Source organism: Necator americanus, chromosome III, assembly GCF_031761385.1.
Source record: "Necator americanus strain Aroian chromosome III, whole genome shotgun sequence".
In the NCBI taxonomy this organism is placed as follows: Eukaryota; Metazoa; Nematoda; class Chromadorea; order Rhabditida; family Ancylostomatidae; genus Necator; species Necator americanus.
The window spans coordinates 30,098,468-30,115,069 of NC_087373.1; the positions used below are offsets into that span (position 1 = coordinate 30,098,468).

Genomic DNA, 16,602 nt, shown 5'->3' on the forward strand with positions numbered 1-16,602 from the left:
CTTCCTGCGTCATCGTGCATATATTTGTGGCTGTCCTTTTTCGTTTTTTCTTGCTATTTCGCTTTCTTTCTTCCTTTACCTTATGTATTATTGTCTGTCGGTTCTTATACTTACTTTTTGCCTCTTTTTTCGTCCTTGCACTTCTGTTTTTCATTGTTTCTGCCTTTCCTCCATATGTTTCTTTCCAGATACTCTCGCCGCTCTCTCTCTGCCAATTATTCTTTCTGATTGATTCTGTTTTTAAGGTAAGTAGTGCCACTTTATGATTGTTTCTAGTATTTTCACTGTGTTTATTGTTCTCTGTCTGTTCTTATGCCTTCCTCTTGCCTCTTTTCTCCTTTTTTTCGTCTTTCTGCTTTCTTTTACCTGTTACTTTTCAGTCGCACTTCGCCTCCCGCCTCTGCCCACTGTTATTTGCTACTCTCTTTCTTGTTACTACGCGCACCTCTTCTACTTCGAGGGTAAGTACTCTATGATTATCTCTTCTCCTTTGTGATATCATGATTTTCGTACAGAGTTATCTTTCATGACAAGTGAGTATCATTTTTTCAGTCTTCCACTCCTTATGTCCTCGGTGTGGAAACGCCTTTCGCTCCTTTGGATCCCGCTCATCTTCTTCATCTTTCTTTCCTATTTGTGATGTTGTTACAGAATTGTAATGACGTTGCTTCTCAAATAAATGTGCCTACGTTTATGAAATCAAACACCTGACACGTAGACAGTTATATGCATTTGCCGAATACAAGATCCGCATACTCCCATTCATACATATATGAACACATACAGTTTTCAGTCCACATAAATAACATAAGTATCTGGAAAGAAACATATGGAGGAAAGGCAGAAATAATGAAAAACAGAAGTGCAAGGACGAAAAAAGAGGCAAAAAGTAAGTATAAGAACCGACAGACAATAATACATAAGGTAAAGGAAGAAAGAAAGCGAAATAGCAAGAAAAAACGAAAAAGGACAGCCACAAACATATGCACGATGACGCAGGAAGAAAAGAAATACAAAAAAAGGCAAATACAAACACAAAAATAACAAAAGAGATAAGAAAAAACCGAGAAGAGAAAGCAAATTGCCCATGGGGGCGTCATAAAGAGCCACGATGAGTCACAGGCAGATGGGCGGAGCGCAACAGTGGCGCGTTGCTTGTTCGCGTCGTTCGAATAGGCATTTTGGAGGCCGGTTTTTGGGGTGATTTAGCGCGAGATGAGCGGAGCCACCCACTTTTTCGGGGTCTCCCACCTCGATTACCTATACTACATCCCATATCTCTACCACTCCAGATTCGTGGGGTGATGCCTTTAAAACATTACATGTGTTGATATGGAGACAAATGGATCCAAATGTCACCCTTAACGGCATTGCGAAATAATGATGAAGTCCGAAGCACTTCCGTACGGGACCGGCCTATGTGGAATGCGCGAGCTTAGCTGGCATGGAGTTCATCGAAACAAATGGCAGACTAAGAATTCGGTAGTAAACAACAAATAGGTTGCTCGAGATCAATTTACTTATTGGAAAAACTACTGGAAAAATGTCACCAAAGCGTCATAAAACGTTAGGTTGCAACATTGAAGAGACATCTAAACAGTTCGCTTTATGCAGTTTACAGAAAGTTTTGAAATTATTTGTCCCATTAATACATATGCGGAATGAAGCAGTGGAAATTAGAAAGAAAAATTGGGCAAAGTATAGTACAGCGAATGCTTTGGTTATTGCAGACTGCAATAAATAATAGTAGAAAATCCTTAATCGGCGATGCAATGAGCACAGCGTACAGTCATTAGTGGAATACTCATCATTAGCAATGTAACAGGCGTGGCGAACCCAAGATATGTCGAACAGATCCACTGAGGTCAGATCGAATGGCTGCGGGCACCTTCAACAGCGCAGGCCTGTTAAGGGCCGCCGAGATGGGAGCGGAGCAGGGAGTCAGCGCGTCGCGAGGCCAACGCCTACGCAGCCGTCTGAAGAGATTTAAATAGAAGCAAGTCTCTTTCAAAGAATGTGAATGCGAATTTTTCTGGTGCTTGTTTGGCGCCAGTTCTGGCATTGAAATTACCAACAATTCAACTTTGTCTTCATTATGATTTGATGTTGGAGCGGTAGCGACGGAGGTATTCGAAGCTTGCTCCAGTCCACATCTTCTTATTCTTAAAAGTCCAATTCAGGTAATCAGTTTTTCAAACGATACTATGTTCATTGCAATGTTTCTATTGATAGCGACACACACGAACTTACTGTGCTATGTTCTTAGGAGGAACGGTTTTGACTATATCAGAATGTATAGAAGTATTCAACTACTGACTCATCCTTATAAAAGCTGAGTGAAACATTTTTCTAAGTAGTACAATTTGTACACTCGATATGAAATTTTGGTTCCTTGTTTGAAGTGGCATGTCTGGAATGATTACATGATCGGATCGATACCATTAACTAGTGAAACTGTAACTAAGTGTCTTGGAATTCTCAATGAGAACAATTTTTAAAAAAATACAAATATTAAATGCAAAAAACTCGAAAATCGGCAAACCGCAAACACCTATAAGGATGCTTCGCTGGAAGATACATGCAGTAGATTGTTTAGTATTCTGATATGGTGCTTAACCAAAATTTATTGTGTTAGGTGTAGTATTCCTAAACATTCGCATTGAATTTAACACCGACACAGCTATGTTGGACCTTCTCTATGCCAAGATTCGAGGAAGGTCGAACTTTCGCACTTAAGTGCTTTGGATCAATTATTTTGCTAATACAAATAATTGCTCTAAAAAATTGTATGTTTGTTTCATAGCACTATTTACAATTGCAAGACGTACACTACCCATGTTTGGTTTCATCTATACTGAAATATAATGTGCTCGTAAAATCTATTTCACTATGCGAGTGAGGAGAGTTTGCTCAATACGAAGATGTCATCGAAAAGCTATAACCATTAGCGATCATGGCAACATACGCTTTCGCACAACCGTCGTCGTCAAACTGTATAAAAGCGTGTACAGAAAAGTCTACGCATCCTCCAGCACCGAAATGATCCTTCTTCTCTTCGTTGCATTTCTTAGCTCTGCGCAGGTTTGTTTACACTCTTAGACCAACACTAGGATCGTTGTTGTCCTCTCAAGGCATGCGCTCCCGGTACCAGTCCGAGTGAAGAAGTTTCAACAACTCCTGGCGAAACTCGAAAACCTCAGAACGAGAAGGTTGTGGTGACAGTGATCAGCAATCAAACATTCGATCCAACGAAGAACCATGCACATCTGAAAGTGGTTAGAGCTCTGGTACGCCCCTGACACATCGAAAAGGACTTATAAAAAGAGAAAAAAAAACAGTTCTTCCGTTCCAGCTCGATGACTACGTTCATTCCAATGGACTGGCTTTTGATAGGGATTTAGTGCAGGAAATCGTGGAGAATATGAACGGAAAGTTTGCTATCAGATACGTGATAATCGGTGCTGATTGCGAGCAGGTACGGTATACTGGATTTCTTGCGCCAACTCACCGACTTTTAACAGTATCGCACAGTAATGGATTTTGTAACGAGATGTTCACCACCGGCGCTGCTCACCCCACAGAAAATCTTTTAGCAGAGGGCATATTACGTGATTTATTCGTAAATCCTACGTACTCTAGACTATTCGTAGGATTTTATTATAAACCATACACAAACACATTAAAAGTGCAAATTTTCAGGTGGAACAATTCGTGCGCGGTGTGAAGAATCACGCCAACTACATCACAGTTGTTAAACTCCAGTGTGGAAGCAATCCTGAGATCGTAATCAATTGATCATCTATTGATTGACGCAATGGACGGAATTCAATCACTAAAACCTCATTATTTGAAGAGTTTAAATATCAATATATACTGTATGACTTACAACACACATACTGATAACATACAACACACAGCAGGCAATATTATAATATAATAATAAAACAATAATATAATATAATAATATCGATAATAAGTAAACGAGAGAAGATCAATTACGATGAGCGCTGGGCGGAGCTCATCGTAACGAAATGGCAGTGGGAATCCGAGGAGAGCTATAGTGTAGAAATTTCTCAGTAATGTCCCTTTTTTTTTAAAGAAAAGGAAAAAAGTTCCTCACGAAAACGCACTTTTCTTCTTCTTCACAAAAACTTAATTTTATGTTAATCGAACCGTTGTAAAAATTTCTTGTCATTATTTATTATGGAAGCTTCCTCAGCTCATCAGATGGAAGCTTCCTCAAGTGTCGGCTTTCATCGTATTCGTTACTGAATGAAAATTTTTAAGAAAAACTGAAATGAATTATAATAAAAATGGATACTTTAAAAGAAATACAAACGAAAACATTGTTATTGACGAGTTATAAAATAATTGTTCTACATTCGGCATTTTGTTGAAGGACAGCGATTGCAAAGTCGTTTTACCCGTCTCCGTTTTCATCCGCTACAGTACACCACGCGTATTTTGTAGTTGCCGAAGTTCTTCCTTCTAGCAGCAGCCAACCTTCCTCTTTCTATCACTGCACAAACTATAAAATATGTATTTATGACGAATTCAGCAATTTACTTGAAACAGCGCTCGCAGAGGGAAAACAGCAGCTAAAATGCACAAAAATTTTTTCCGAATCCGACAATCATAGTTGCGAAAATTGATAGTTCCCCAGACTGAAAGTAGCGCAGGGCAAAACTGACAATTTCAGAATCCATACACGAAGAGGTGGAAGTGTAAATCATTGGCTAAGTTTATTTTCTGAATCACTAGATTCTCTGGAATACTATTATTATCCTGCATAAACATAGGTTGATAAATCCGTGAAGGACGAAAAAACTTAAAAGGGTAAAATGCTCGGAGTTGATCAATCAATTTGGGGATGCGTCCAGGTTTCGATTCAGAATCGTTTGAAGTTTACGAACCCGTGTCTAGATTATGCAGCGGTTTTGCAAGGGCTAGTCCATTGCGTCATGTTTTTATCCGATGTCAGTGTTTTTATCCTCCAATTCTGTTCCGGTACCAATTTATCGAATCCGGAGGGATGAAAGGTTTGGTTGGCACTAGGTTTCGAACCATCCATTGATGGTGCGATCGTGGCCGTGCCCGCACCTCTTCCCTTTTGTGATAGTTCTACGTTATGAAGAGAAATATCAATCCATAGAAGAAGAAAGCATTCTTCCCAAATTCAGAGAGACTTTCTGGTCTTTTTGGACAATATGAGAGGTCGTTTACGGACTTCATAGCAGGATCTGCCTTGACAGCAGGGTTTAAAACCCCTTTTAAATCAAAAAAAGCTTAGATTCGATGGCCTAAGCTAGCCCAGAACATGGACTTGCGCTAAGCTAGAAGATAATTGTAACCTATGACGATGGTTAGCAGTAGGGCGGTTTCGAACTATCGATAGTCTAGTCATAGCCGAACCTCTTAGCCATTGCTTACACGGCGCCTTGAAGCTCTAGGAATGGCGTGAATTTTTTTGTGTCCCATTAGCCTATGAAGGCCAATCGCTTATGTGAAGGAGATAAGCCGTCTTCAAATGGAATCCTTGTAGATGTCTGTAAATCTACGTCTAACGTTGTCTTTTCGTTGTTCTTTTGATATTGCGAGAGATCGAAGCGAGCTTGTCGCAATCCCGTTTCTCTCGTTCCGGATTATCGCTCCTCCCATAGTATTGCACTTTGTCTAGCTGACACCGCCTACAAACGAGTATATCCCATTCATGCTGCTAACAGTGAGGTGGGTTATGAAAAATTCAAATTATTATTTCTCCTTTCAATGTAAATAACAGTAAAATTGGGTTAATTAAAAATGGTCGTGTGAATAGTCCTTGCAAGGTTCTTGCAACTCTTTGCTTCTCTTTTTTCAAGTTTTTTTTTTATTATTCTCAGTTTGTATGAAACAAGGTCCAGCAGCAGTCATTTTCAATACTTTTCTGTTGAAGAGAAGTTTTTTTGGAAGCGAATACAATTTTTCTCATCTCATACATCTCGTCACTTATCTGATCAGCTGTAGATCCCATGTTTTTGTGCTCCATAAAATAATTCTGATAGTTTCTTATTCTACAGCTTAATTTTTAATTAAGTAATAGAAATGGAGCAAGCCTACAGAATTGAGACGGAGCTTGACATCTCCAGATTTGTTTTGCGGATTAGATCGTTCTCATAAACAATATTTTTTTCTTAAAAAATCCCCCACTTTTGCGCTACTTGTTTCGGCTCCTTTTTTTCTAATGAAACCCAAGCCTCCTAGAAATCGTGCTTTTCAAAACAATTTTCTCTTCAAATACAACGACGAAAAAATGGAAGAAATACAGTAATGAAATATAAATAAGAGCAAACCTCCAGCATGGCTCAGATCAATTTATACATTTTTTCTCAACGTTGTCGAAGTGATTGATAACATTCCTGTAATGATTCCTCTTTGTCTGAAAATCACCTTTTAGAAGTAAAACACTTGTGGATTTCAGGAATTATAAAAATTGTCCCGGATATCGTTCCTTAATGAATGTGTGCCTCAGAGAGGATTTTCGCCATGTAAATCTAATTAATATAGAAATAACTGTCAATAATAGAAGTTTGAAATAGTAGCAATTCGAGAAGATTTATTTTTAGATTTCACATAGAGGATTTCTCCGTAATCGCTAAGCTTCTCCTTGTTTCGCTTCCTGGTGCTGCTCTTATTTCGTCCATTATTTTGTGGCTGCCATCAGTGGCTCTCTTTTTACTGAATGAAAAAAATAGTAAAGGGCTTATGTTTAGTCTTTTCACGAATGCAGAGACCTAAATATTACCTTCATTAGTCCCCGATGGAGCACTGAATCCATCCTTCATGCCCTGTGGTTATAACTGACCGTTGCAGCGACTTGTTCCACTACGTTCCTAGTTAAAATTTCCGCTGTTTCTCCATTTTCGAGCAGAAAACATCCACGGAAGTCCACATACCCATCGTTTGCGTCAACGCCCACGTAACAAACGGTTTTTTGCGCCTGCGCAATAACTTGCAAAATGTCTCACCTGAGCGGAATCAATGGATCAATTGTTAGCGATCGCTTGATATGGAACATATTCTAGGAAACCTAACCGTTCACAGAAGAAAGTATTCGTCGTCAGGTTTAGATAAACTTTTTTGTACCCTTGAATCCTGTGCGTTATAAAAAGAAATATCTATCAGCGGGAAGAAGTGCACGAATCTCGTGAGATGTCGTTTGTCGGTTTTATGGGAAAATTTGCGCTGACAGCAGGCTTTAAGGCTTTTACGTCTGTTAACTTTGAGGGCTTATGCTAACTCTGAACTTAGATTTGAGCTAAGCTGGTAAATGATTATAACCCTGAAGATGATGTACAATTGTTGAAGCTAAGAGCTGCAAAGCATTTTGAAGAAAAAAGAAAAAAAAGAAAAGAAAAGAAAGAAAACTTTCAGAACATGCTTATTATCTTGAATGAAGTGCATCGATTCTACGCTCGTGGACGTGTTTACGTACAATTCATCATTATTCCTCCTCGTCGATATTGCGTTGATGCTTTGAAAAAAGGCAATGAAATGTATACTCGGACACAAGCTCTTTTGAAAATTTTCTGTTTTTAAACGAAATTCTACCAAACTCAGAATATTCTCCGACAACGTGGAGAGAACACTAAGCTGTGCTCTTGTAATAAATACCAAAATCCGTTCATATCCATGGACAGATGTGGCAAAGTCGTTAGGAAGTTCCACTGTCTTCACCATCGATCGAAGGTTCGAATCCGCCCTAGTGTTCACCAAGCCTCTCATCCCTCCGGGGCCGATAAATTAGTACCGGAACTGACTGGGAGAGGGGGAAGGGGGGGGGGAGGGTAAAACACTGACTTGACTGGCTAACCCCCGCAAGTCATTGTGGAGGCCAGTTACACGTTCGCAAACCATGAAGGCAGCATACAACGAATCTGATGTGGTGAGGGTATCCACGGGAAAAGCTGGAGATGGAGTTGTAGAGGTCAGGGGTGGTTCCACTCACTTCTCATTAATCGTCTTAACAAACGGCGTGGGAACCGCTTCAATTCTTAAGAGGAACGTTGCTCTATGTATAAGTTTTGGTCTCCCTAACAACCTATTTATAGGTTTCGCTTGAATAGACTTTCCAGGAGAACTCACTGGCTTTCAACCGCTGCGCAGTTGGATGTGGCGCGTGTGTGTGTAGCGTGTACAAGTGTGGGTGTATGGCCGAAATCGCCGTGAAAAACGGAGTCTTTCACGCCATTTTTCTAATACGAGTTTCTTCCGTATGGAGTTTGTCCGCCGGAAATTCATACACCGTCAGGTTAGAGGATGATGCCTTTAAACGATTCTGAATTGAAGTGAATGTGGTGGCGTATGCCAAGCGGATTGACTAACGCCAGACCCTTTATCCGTTACACTTCATACATGTCTATGGTAATTTACATCAATGTTCCTAGTGATTAATTGTTGATTGTGCGCTTCCTTAAACAAAAGCCCTGCCCATCCCTCCGATCTACAGTAACAGCTCGGATAGAATCCATACATTTGCCGCTATTCCCTATCTTGGGGACATTTTACTTCTCGCTTGAACTGCCTATCGACGCCGAGTGACCCGAATGTCTCGGCTTTCGACAGTGTGCGGTAGTTCAGCGTAACGAAGCGGAGAGTTGTAAAGATTCCATGCTCTTTTGATCACTTGACCTATGCGGTTTCGGGTTTAGTGGTATACGGTAGGACAACACGCTTCTGCAATACGTGAGTAACTTTCGCCGGAAGGTTCTGCTTCGTTACGTATATGCCCAGAGCGTACACTCGAATATGACTGATTGCGCTTAGTATAAATAGGGTCAACGCGAGGAGGTAGACATCACATTCCCTGCTGGAAATTGTTGTTTTTTTTTCCATTTATTCACTTGTTTAGCGTAAAATACGTAATAAAAGCAAAAAAGGGATTTTCAGGAGGAAGTTCTTCCTTGGGCTCTTTCTCAATAGGAATTCGACCTTACTTGCAGATTAGGTGCTATTCTTATTCCAGTCATTCCCTTTTAACAGTAACTGCCAATCCAACAATCTCCAGTTCCTTTGCTCTCGAAACTTCGTCGTTGGGAACTGTATTTATGTTTTCTTGTTATGCCGAAGAGGTTTCGGCAACTGGGAGTTTTCTCTTCTCTCCTTTTTTTCCTCCTCGTTTAGAACGGAGAAATAGCTAAAAGAATGAGAGATGATGTTGATCCACGTAATTCCAGGCTACTTTACTCTGTAGACATAGACAAAACAAACGTCATGAAGCTTTATTCGAAAAAGTGGATCACCACACAACGGATGAATCCTTAGAGTGAAAATCACGTAAACAAATATCTTGTGTATTGACTAGCATCGCATACTGCCAGAATGGTTTAGAATGAAACTGGTAAAGGTAATAGATAAAAATCAATAACGGAATCGATAATATAACGACAATAGATCCCTAGTAACGTTTGCTCACGTTATTCCTATATGTCTGATCTACTCACAGTGACGTTCAACAAATTTTCGACCACTTACCATCAATTTCTTCGGGATCGAAGTCGCGACCAAGGCACATCTGATTGATTTTGCTAAAAAATTCTCATCTTCAATGCAATAAGCGTTTCTCTTACTGGATTCTGATCCATCACGATTTCATGTATGATCCACGATACTTTTTCCAGTGACTACCTTGGGGGATCACATTGTTTTGTACAAAAACTGTAAGGATGTACTGGAAAAAATACATACACTAACTATTAGCACCAAGTTCTGTGCCACTGTTTTTTTTTTGTTGGTATTCATATAATGTATTTTTTTATAACATACTAAAGACCGAATGGTCATGGGAACGAAGATTTTGATGACTTTCTGTGATGAAAACGTTTTGTAGATGTATTTTTGTTACTTTCTTATTTTCTTTTTATCGCTCTTTCTTTGTCTATTTTTTAATTTGCTAATCACTTACCATTATTATTTTTTATAACTAATATATAAACAGGGAACATTACTGCGTACAGAAACTAGTTATATGAACAAATAGTTTCGTATAATTTTCTCAGATTTATGGAGCGCTCTGCCTGCTCATCACTCTTCAGAGAATACTGTAGATTAAATCCTTTTACTGGTCTGATACCGTACCTTTAAAGCGTCTCCGCTTCTTTTATCCGGCGATTTCTGTGATTTTTCTGCTTCCACTGTACTCTTCGCGAAGTGCTTTGGAAATTTTGAACCCCGTGGGAAAGAAGAATCAATCTCGAGAATTTGTCTGGAATCCAAGAACCCACCTTTGTTTGCTTGAAAGGAGCTTACCCACACGAATCTTGAGGAACTTTTGTGAATGCCTCATCTTTCTGCTCTCTAAGATCTGAACACTATTATTTTCCTTAAAATAAATATAATAAATAGATAAAAAATAAAGAAAATAGTCCTAAAGAGCTCCTTCAGTTTACGGCTAGATGAGATAGTATTCCAGAAGGTTTGATAATAATTATTCAGGGATAAAAAAGTGAACCTCAACAACTCATCTGCTGCTTTTTGTGTCGTTTATGGTTCTCCCATCCTTTGTTGCCGTTATAATCGCATCAACTAGACATACACTTATGACGTAGTAACGACACACAGCCAACCGTTCAAGAACTAGCCGTCGACGCCATCCCACTTTTCATCGCGTGTGGATGTGTTGGTGGTATCCGTGTATGGGCTGTGCTTGATTGCGTTTCCCTAACAAATGAAGAACTCGTCCTTCATCATAAACCGGGTGATGGTACTCGTCCGTCCGATCGCCGATCGAGCGCAGCGACGGTTGTCCATCGACCGATGAACGAGAGTTTTGCGAATTGCAACGAGCATACGGTTGCCAGAAATAGGGTGGAATATGGACGAATAAGAAAGGAGGACGTACCGTTAATGTTGGTTACTGTATCGGGAAATTCGTGTCAATACACTTCATTATTTATTCTTTTATTTGCACCAATGGTGCATCCAAAAAGGAAAATACGTCCGTAATAAGCAAAAGAAAAAGGGAGTGAAGAAAGTGTGCATTTTGGCAATGGAATCATATGTGGTCGTCTTCGTTATGGGTAAATAAGATAATTTTCTTCCTAGAGAAGGTATGATATCCTCTTCGTGAACTGTTCTCCATGTTTAGAGTAGAGATGTGTAGAAATCTGTGAAATCCTTTGAAACTAGGCTATTTTCCACGGAACAACCATAGTTTTGCGCTTTGAAAACATTCATTCTGTACATATGAAGGATAACCCTCTGCCAAATCCACTACCGTAAACCTAGCACAGTCTCGTAATTCGTTATGACACCGTCGTAACATGCGTCGGCGAACTCGCTGGGACTTGTTCCATTTGCGCAAATCCGTCAACGAATGACCGATGTTAGCTCATAAGCAGGTTCGTCCAAGCATAATTCAACGGCGCTGCTATTTCAATCCCGAAAAGCTTGGTCAGGATTCTATGTAAGCGGAGTTGACGAAAAAAATATCGCCATGGTCTTCACTTTCAAATAAATAAACTTATTTGACAAATAACAAAAAAAATATTCGGCAATTATCTGACAAATAACTCATTTCCTGTGAGAGAAACATATTATTTTGTGAAAAAAGAAAAGAACTGCAATTTAAAAAAAAGATGTATGCAAATGAAAATATTTTGAATTTTGTGAAGAACTTTGACCCCTGTAACGTCTCAGGTATTCAGGAGAATAAAATTCAAAGTAAAATCTAAAGAAAAGTCGAGTGCAGACCAAAATCAAGGATAAAAAAATCAATCGATATCAACCGCCAAACATTTCCGATAGCATGAGAACTCAATTCTGTGATGATATGGGGATTTCAGGCTACTACTATCCATATACTGCCTATCAACAGCTGTGCTGTCACAAAAAATCGGACCGCCCGGGCCACTTTCGTCACATTTTGTCGATTGGTTGATTGCGCACGGGTAAGGAACGCCGTGTCACCGTTGCCATTGATTGATCACGATCTACACGATTCAGTAGAGGTTCCTCGAAAGCTATTTATTGTCCAATCAAATGATTTATTACAGCTACGAAAGCGACAACTTTGATCGACCGGACGTCGGTCCAAATGGGAGTTTCGGCGGTAAAAAACGAGCTACGGAACATGTAATGCTTCGATTTTTTAATGGTTTTTTATTAACAAAATTTTTCCGTACAGGATTTTCTGTCACTTTTTGTACAGGAGAACATTTTTTTTCTGATTTTTTTTTATTTTTGCTTTATTATGTATTTATTTTATAATGTCTCAGATAAGAAATGAGCCAGTGATTTTCATCCATGGGAACGGAGATGCTGCTTTACATACGCAAGCACCTCTAGCGACCGGATGGAGCAGGTAACTCGCCAATTTTATTTCCGTCCTCTCAGAAAAAAACAAGGAACTAAAAAAAACACTAAAGTAATGCCGACTTATTTGATGTCTTTATCCAAAAAAAAATCAAAATAGTAGGAACTATTTAATCGACTAGAAAAGAAAAATAGGATACAAAAGCAATAAGTCAAACCATAATCGCTGCAACATCAAATTTCATGCTGTTTTCATGTACATATCAGCATATTTCCAACATTTCCAAAACGAGTCAGCCTACCCCCGCACCACTTGTTTACCTTAATTTCCAACAAGGCCTATGTGATCTCCTATTGAAAATTTTTCCTTGTCGTTTCCGTTCTGGATAGCACGAACACAAAACTCTATTCCTCATTTCATCCACGTCAGAGCGTGCACAAACTAAACTAAAAAACACTAAAGTAATGCCGACTTATTTTTTAAATAAAATGAAATTAATGCCGACTTATTTATAAATAAAATCAATAGCATGAAATTTGATGTTGCAGCGATTACGGTTTGACTTATTGCTTTTGTATTTCGTTTTTATTTTTTATTTTATTTTTAGTGATTTGTTATTTTTTTCTGATTCCACAGTAATCATCTTTCGCATCCACAGAGATGGAAAAGACACGTTTCTTTTCTCGTTCAACTGGAACAAATGTTGATTGGGTGAAAGTAGTTTAACAGGAGCTTTAACTTTCAAAAAAAAACTTTTTATGTTAAAACTTTAGTGAGATCCTCAGTAATAAATGTTGCTTCTAGGATTTCATCAATGGTTTTCATCTTCAAAGTCCTAAGCGTTTCATATATTGGATCTTTGCACATCTTTTTTCCACATTGAATTTTTTTTCATAATTTTTCAACATTTTATTGGTGCAAATCAAGGATTAACCATGTTATTATCGTCATTATATTATAACACGCGATCACTAAATGGTCAACATTCCAACGCCTTTCTTCCAGAGGAGCTCCAGAAGGGGTTGCAGCAATAAAAATTTGTTGAGCACGTTTTTGAAGTAATCGAGATCTCTGAAGGTGTTTCGCACGGATGCAGCTCAGGACCCAGAGCGGTTAATCGCCAGATAGGGCAAGGTCAGAGCTATAGCGAGGTTAGGGCGCAATCATCCAACCCAAGCCCTCCAGAAATCGCTGCATCACCGCTGCTGCGTGAGATCTGGGGGTTGTCATGCAACAGTGCGACTTCGAATCGCTTTGGAGATTTTTTCGACTCCATCGGGCAATTTCTGGAGTTGCTCCATATAGATATTTGCTTTGATTGTCGATTGTCTTATAACCCTCCAGTAGCTCGCAAAACAAAACACCTTCCGGATCCCAGAATACAAAACGTGGGAAAAACGGTTATGGGAAGACCGAGTATTATAATTAGGCCCTTCATAAGACGTAATCCTGCAACGCAGGAAGAATCCTCTAGATTCCTTCCAGTGATAATTTTAATTTTACCAAAAATTTCCGTCCTAATATGTGCTAAGGCTGCCTTCCAAAAGTTCAAATTCAACAAGATTTACGAAGTTCCAAGGATATTTTTGAAGAGCTACTTTTATTTTCTTTTTGACTTTTTTCATTTTGTTTATAAATATCCCTTGATTTTTTTCAGATCTATTCAATATTTTATGGAACAAAACTATACAGAAGGAGAACTATATGCTACTACATGGGGAGATGCATGGGGGACAGGATCGATCCTTGACAGTTACAGTACAATGCATACTTGTAGTAATTTGCTATTCCTTCGCAGGTACGAGCCAGAATCACGGGATTTCCACGCATTTGAATTTTCAGTTCGTAACTCACTTTGGGACTTCAAATAGTTGTTTTTCCGCAAATATCACTTTTAGATTCATCGAAGCTGTACTGTCCTACACAGGTGCTCGAAAAGTTGACGTCATCGCTCATTCGGTCGGCGTTGTTCTCGCCAGGTATGGCCAATTCTGGTCATTCTCCGGAAGATCCCTTTGTCCCTTATCACGAAACGTTTTCTTGATCCTTCATTGGACCAATTTATTTGGATCCTGGTTCAAAAAGCCAGTGGCGAGTGTACAAACCCCTGAAATGTTAACTTTTTGACGTCAGCGCGGCTCATCGCTAAGTCTTTTATTTGGTCCTGTGCGACAGTGACAACTTTTCAACGACTATTTCTCATGAGTTCCTAATTTTTTGAAAGTTTTTCGGGACTTAATGGGCTTATTATCTTCGCATAGTATCACACACAACGTGATCCAGGAGAAAGATATTTTATTTTCGGACCAGACATGCAAAAATGCTCGCTGTTGTTTGGGTTAAGGAACTTTCCATGTAATCTATAATTTTTGACTCTGAATTTTTTGGATTTTTTCTTGATTTTACCAGGCATCATGTCCAAACCTCGGGTGGAGCCTTGAATTTCGAATGCTACCGATTTAAATCAGTCCCCACAGATCTCCACAGTGGTGTTTTCAGAAAAGCACTGAAAGGTGGCTCTCTTATTGGAACCGACGGTAACTGCACCCTTGGACCACCGCTCACCAATAAAATCGACACTTTCGTTGGTATCGCTGGACCCAACTATGGTGAGCTCTGCTCCTCTGAATGGACTCCGGGTTTTACCATCGAAATTCTTCTTAGGATTGTGCGTTTGTCAAATGGCACAAACCGTTCCAGCATGGTGCAACGCCCTCGATGGCTTGTATCCAGGATATACTTGTCAGGATCAGGTGAGACGTCTCTGGAAAGCCTACTTTTGTGGATACGATTTTCTACCACGCTCCTTCAAATGATCAACTCCTTTGGGTATAAAATCTCTTTTCAGCTCTTGTGCGGTTACACTTCTGGGAACTGTAAACAAGAGAACTACTCTGCTCTTCTTGAAAAACTTAACAACGATCCAGTTCGTGAAGCTGAACACGTTTATGCGATGTGGAGCGACGGTAAGTATAAACGTTCTTCTCGAAAATCGACCTTCTGCCCAGAAGATATACGTTTAAGTTGACGAAGTGTTGTTATTCCGCGGAATGACATGGGGAAAACCGACTTCACGAATTCCTGGCATGAATGGACGATGGGTTTCTGATCGAAATGGTCACGTTGCGATGAAGGACCTTACAGAGTTGCGACAATTCGAAGCTGTTGTTCATCATTCCATTTAAGGTCTCAAGTATATTTTTTACCACTCGTCAGCTTGTCTTTGAAAATGATCTGTAACTAATTTATTGTTGTATTTATTGATTTGTTTACGAGATTGCATATGCAGAATTCTATCACAGTGAAGAAGTGTTCATACTCACCTGCAAAGTTGAATGCCGGTAATAAATATTTACATGTAGTGCCAGGAATGTTCCCACAGCATCCGTGCGCTCGCTGATGTGATACTGTGCGAGACCAACTGAGACTCTGATTTTTTTTTTGGGGGGAAGGTGGGATGGGGAGGGGGAGAGGGATTGGAAAATTGGTGACGAATTTGTCTTCTATCTACAAGTCGATATATGGGCTACACTTGTCTTTATAAACTTCTACGACTCTGCTTGGTCTATTTCATTGATATTGACCAAGGACGAGTACTTTGTTTGTTTGTTTTTTTTTTCTTTGTGAGCAAAAAATTGCTGTTAGAGATATATTCAGCAAAATAATAGCACCACGCTCCGGTGTAGCGCAGTCGGTAGGAGGTCCCACTGTCATTGCATCATCGATGGTTGGTTCAAAACCGTCCTAGCACCAAAAAGCCTCTTCATCCCTCCGGAGTCGATAAATTTCTACTGGACTTGGTTGTGAGAATAAAAAAAGCACAGACTTGACAGACATATCGGTTCACCCCATCTTCCTCCTCCTGCGTAGGCGCAACCCCAATATACGCCAGTGCCATGTACTGGCGTATATATTAGGATGTTCGGATATAAACGAGACTTTCGACTCAAACTTTCAAACATCACAAAATTTTTTATAACAAGTCTTTATTCCAAACAATATTCTTCACAACTATCAACAACGCTTCGCCATCGATCATGCAGGTTGTGGATGCCGTCCTCAAAGAATTTGGTTGGCTGTGAGTCGAAGTATGATGCGACCCAAGATCGGACTTCGTCGATATTGTTGAACTTTTTCTCCGACAATCCGTGATGCATCGGTCGAAATAGATGGTAGTCCGAAGGAGCCAAGTCTGGACTATACGGCGGATAACTTTCCAGCTCAACTCTTCGATTTTTTTTTTCGATTTACGGACGGCTTTATTTTAATCACTCAGCTTATGAGGAACCCATTTGCCGCACCGATTTGTCTTC

General features: G+C 39.7%; 3 protein-coding genes across 5 annotated transcripts; all 3 read left to right on the forward strand.

Moving 5' to 3' along the window:
* Positions 1 to 82: 82 nt before the first annotated feature.
* RB195_011422 (uncharacterized protein) lies at positions 83 to 711 on the forward strand (the record flags this gene model as incomplete). The annotated part of the gene is made up of 4 exons (XM_064192832.1): positions 83 to 100; positions 189 to 245; positions 381 to 461; positions 553 to 711. 4 exons carry the CDS (start codon positions 83 to 85, stop codon positions 709 to 711), a joined length of 315 nt encoding a protein of 104 aa, XP_064050415.1.
* A 2,178-nt stretch (positions 712 to 2,889) lies between these two features.
* On the forward strand, positions 2,890 to 3,795 carry RB195_011423 (uncharacterized protein; the record flags this gene model as incomplete). Of its 2 annotated transcripts, none has more annotated exons than XM_064192834.1 (4): positions 2,890 to 3,081; positions 3,132 to 3,287; positions 3,353 to 3,475; positions 3,700 to 3,795. In XM_064192834.1, the coding sequence occupies 4 exons, from the start codon at positions 2,890 to 2,892 to the stop codon at positions 3,793 to 3,795; spliced, it is 567 nt and encodes a 188-aa protein (XP_064050416.1). The 2 variants fall into 2 exon arrangements, with proteins under 2 accessions (XP_064050416.1, XP_064050417.1); XM_064192833.1 differs by having other exon boundaries at positions 3,040 to 3,081.
* Positions 3,796 to 7,413: 3,618 nt separating this feature from the next.
* RB195_011424 (uncharacterized protein) lies at positions 7,414 to 15,474 on the forward strand (the record flags this gene model as incomplete). 2 transcript variants are annotated; one of them, XM_064192835.1, is made up of 11 exons in its annotated part: positions 7,414 to 7,532; positions 7,597 to 7,725; positions 11,820 to 11,924; positions 12,030 to 12,108; positions 12,252 to 12,337; positions 13,947 to 14,087; positions 14,188 to 14,268; positions 14,789 to 14,898; positions 14,954 to 15,042; positions 15,138 to 15,255; positions 15,314 to 15,474. In XM_064192835.1, the coding sequence occupies 11 exons, from the start codon at positions 7,414 to 7,416 to the stop codon at positions 15,472 to 15,474; spliced, it is 1,218 nt and encodes a 405-aa protein (XP_064050418.1). The 2 variants fall into 2 exon arrangements, with proteins under 2 accessions (XP_064050418.1, XP_064050419.1); XM_064192836.1 differs by lacking the exons at positions 7,414 to 7,532; positions 7,597 to 7,725; positions 11,820 to 11,924; positions 12,030 to 12,108 and having other exon boundaries at positions 12,243 to 12,337.
* Between the last annotated feature and the right edge of the window lie 1,128 nt (positions 15,475 to 16,602).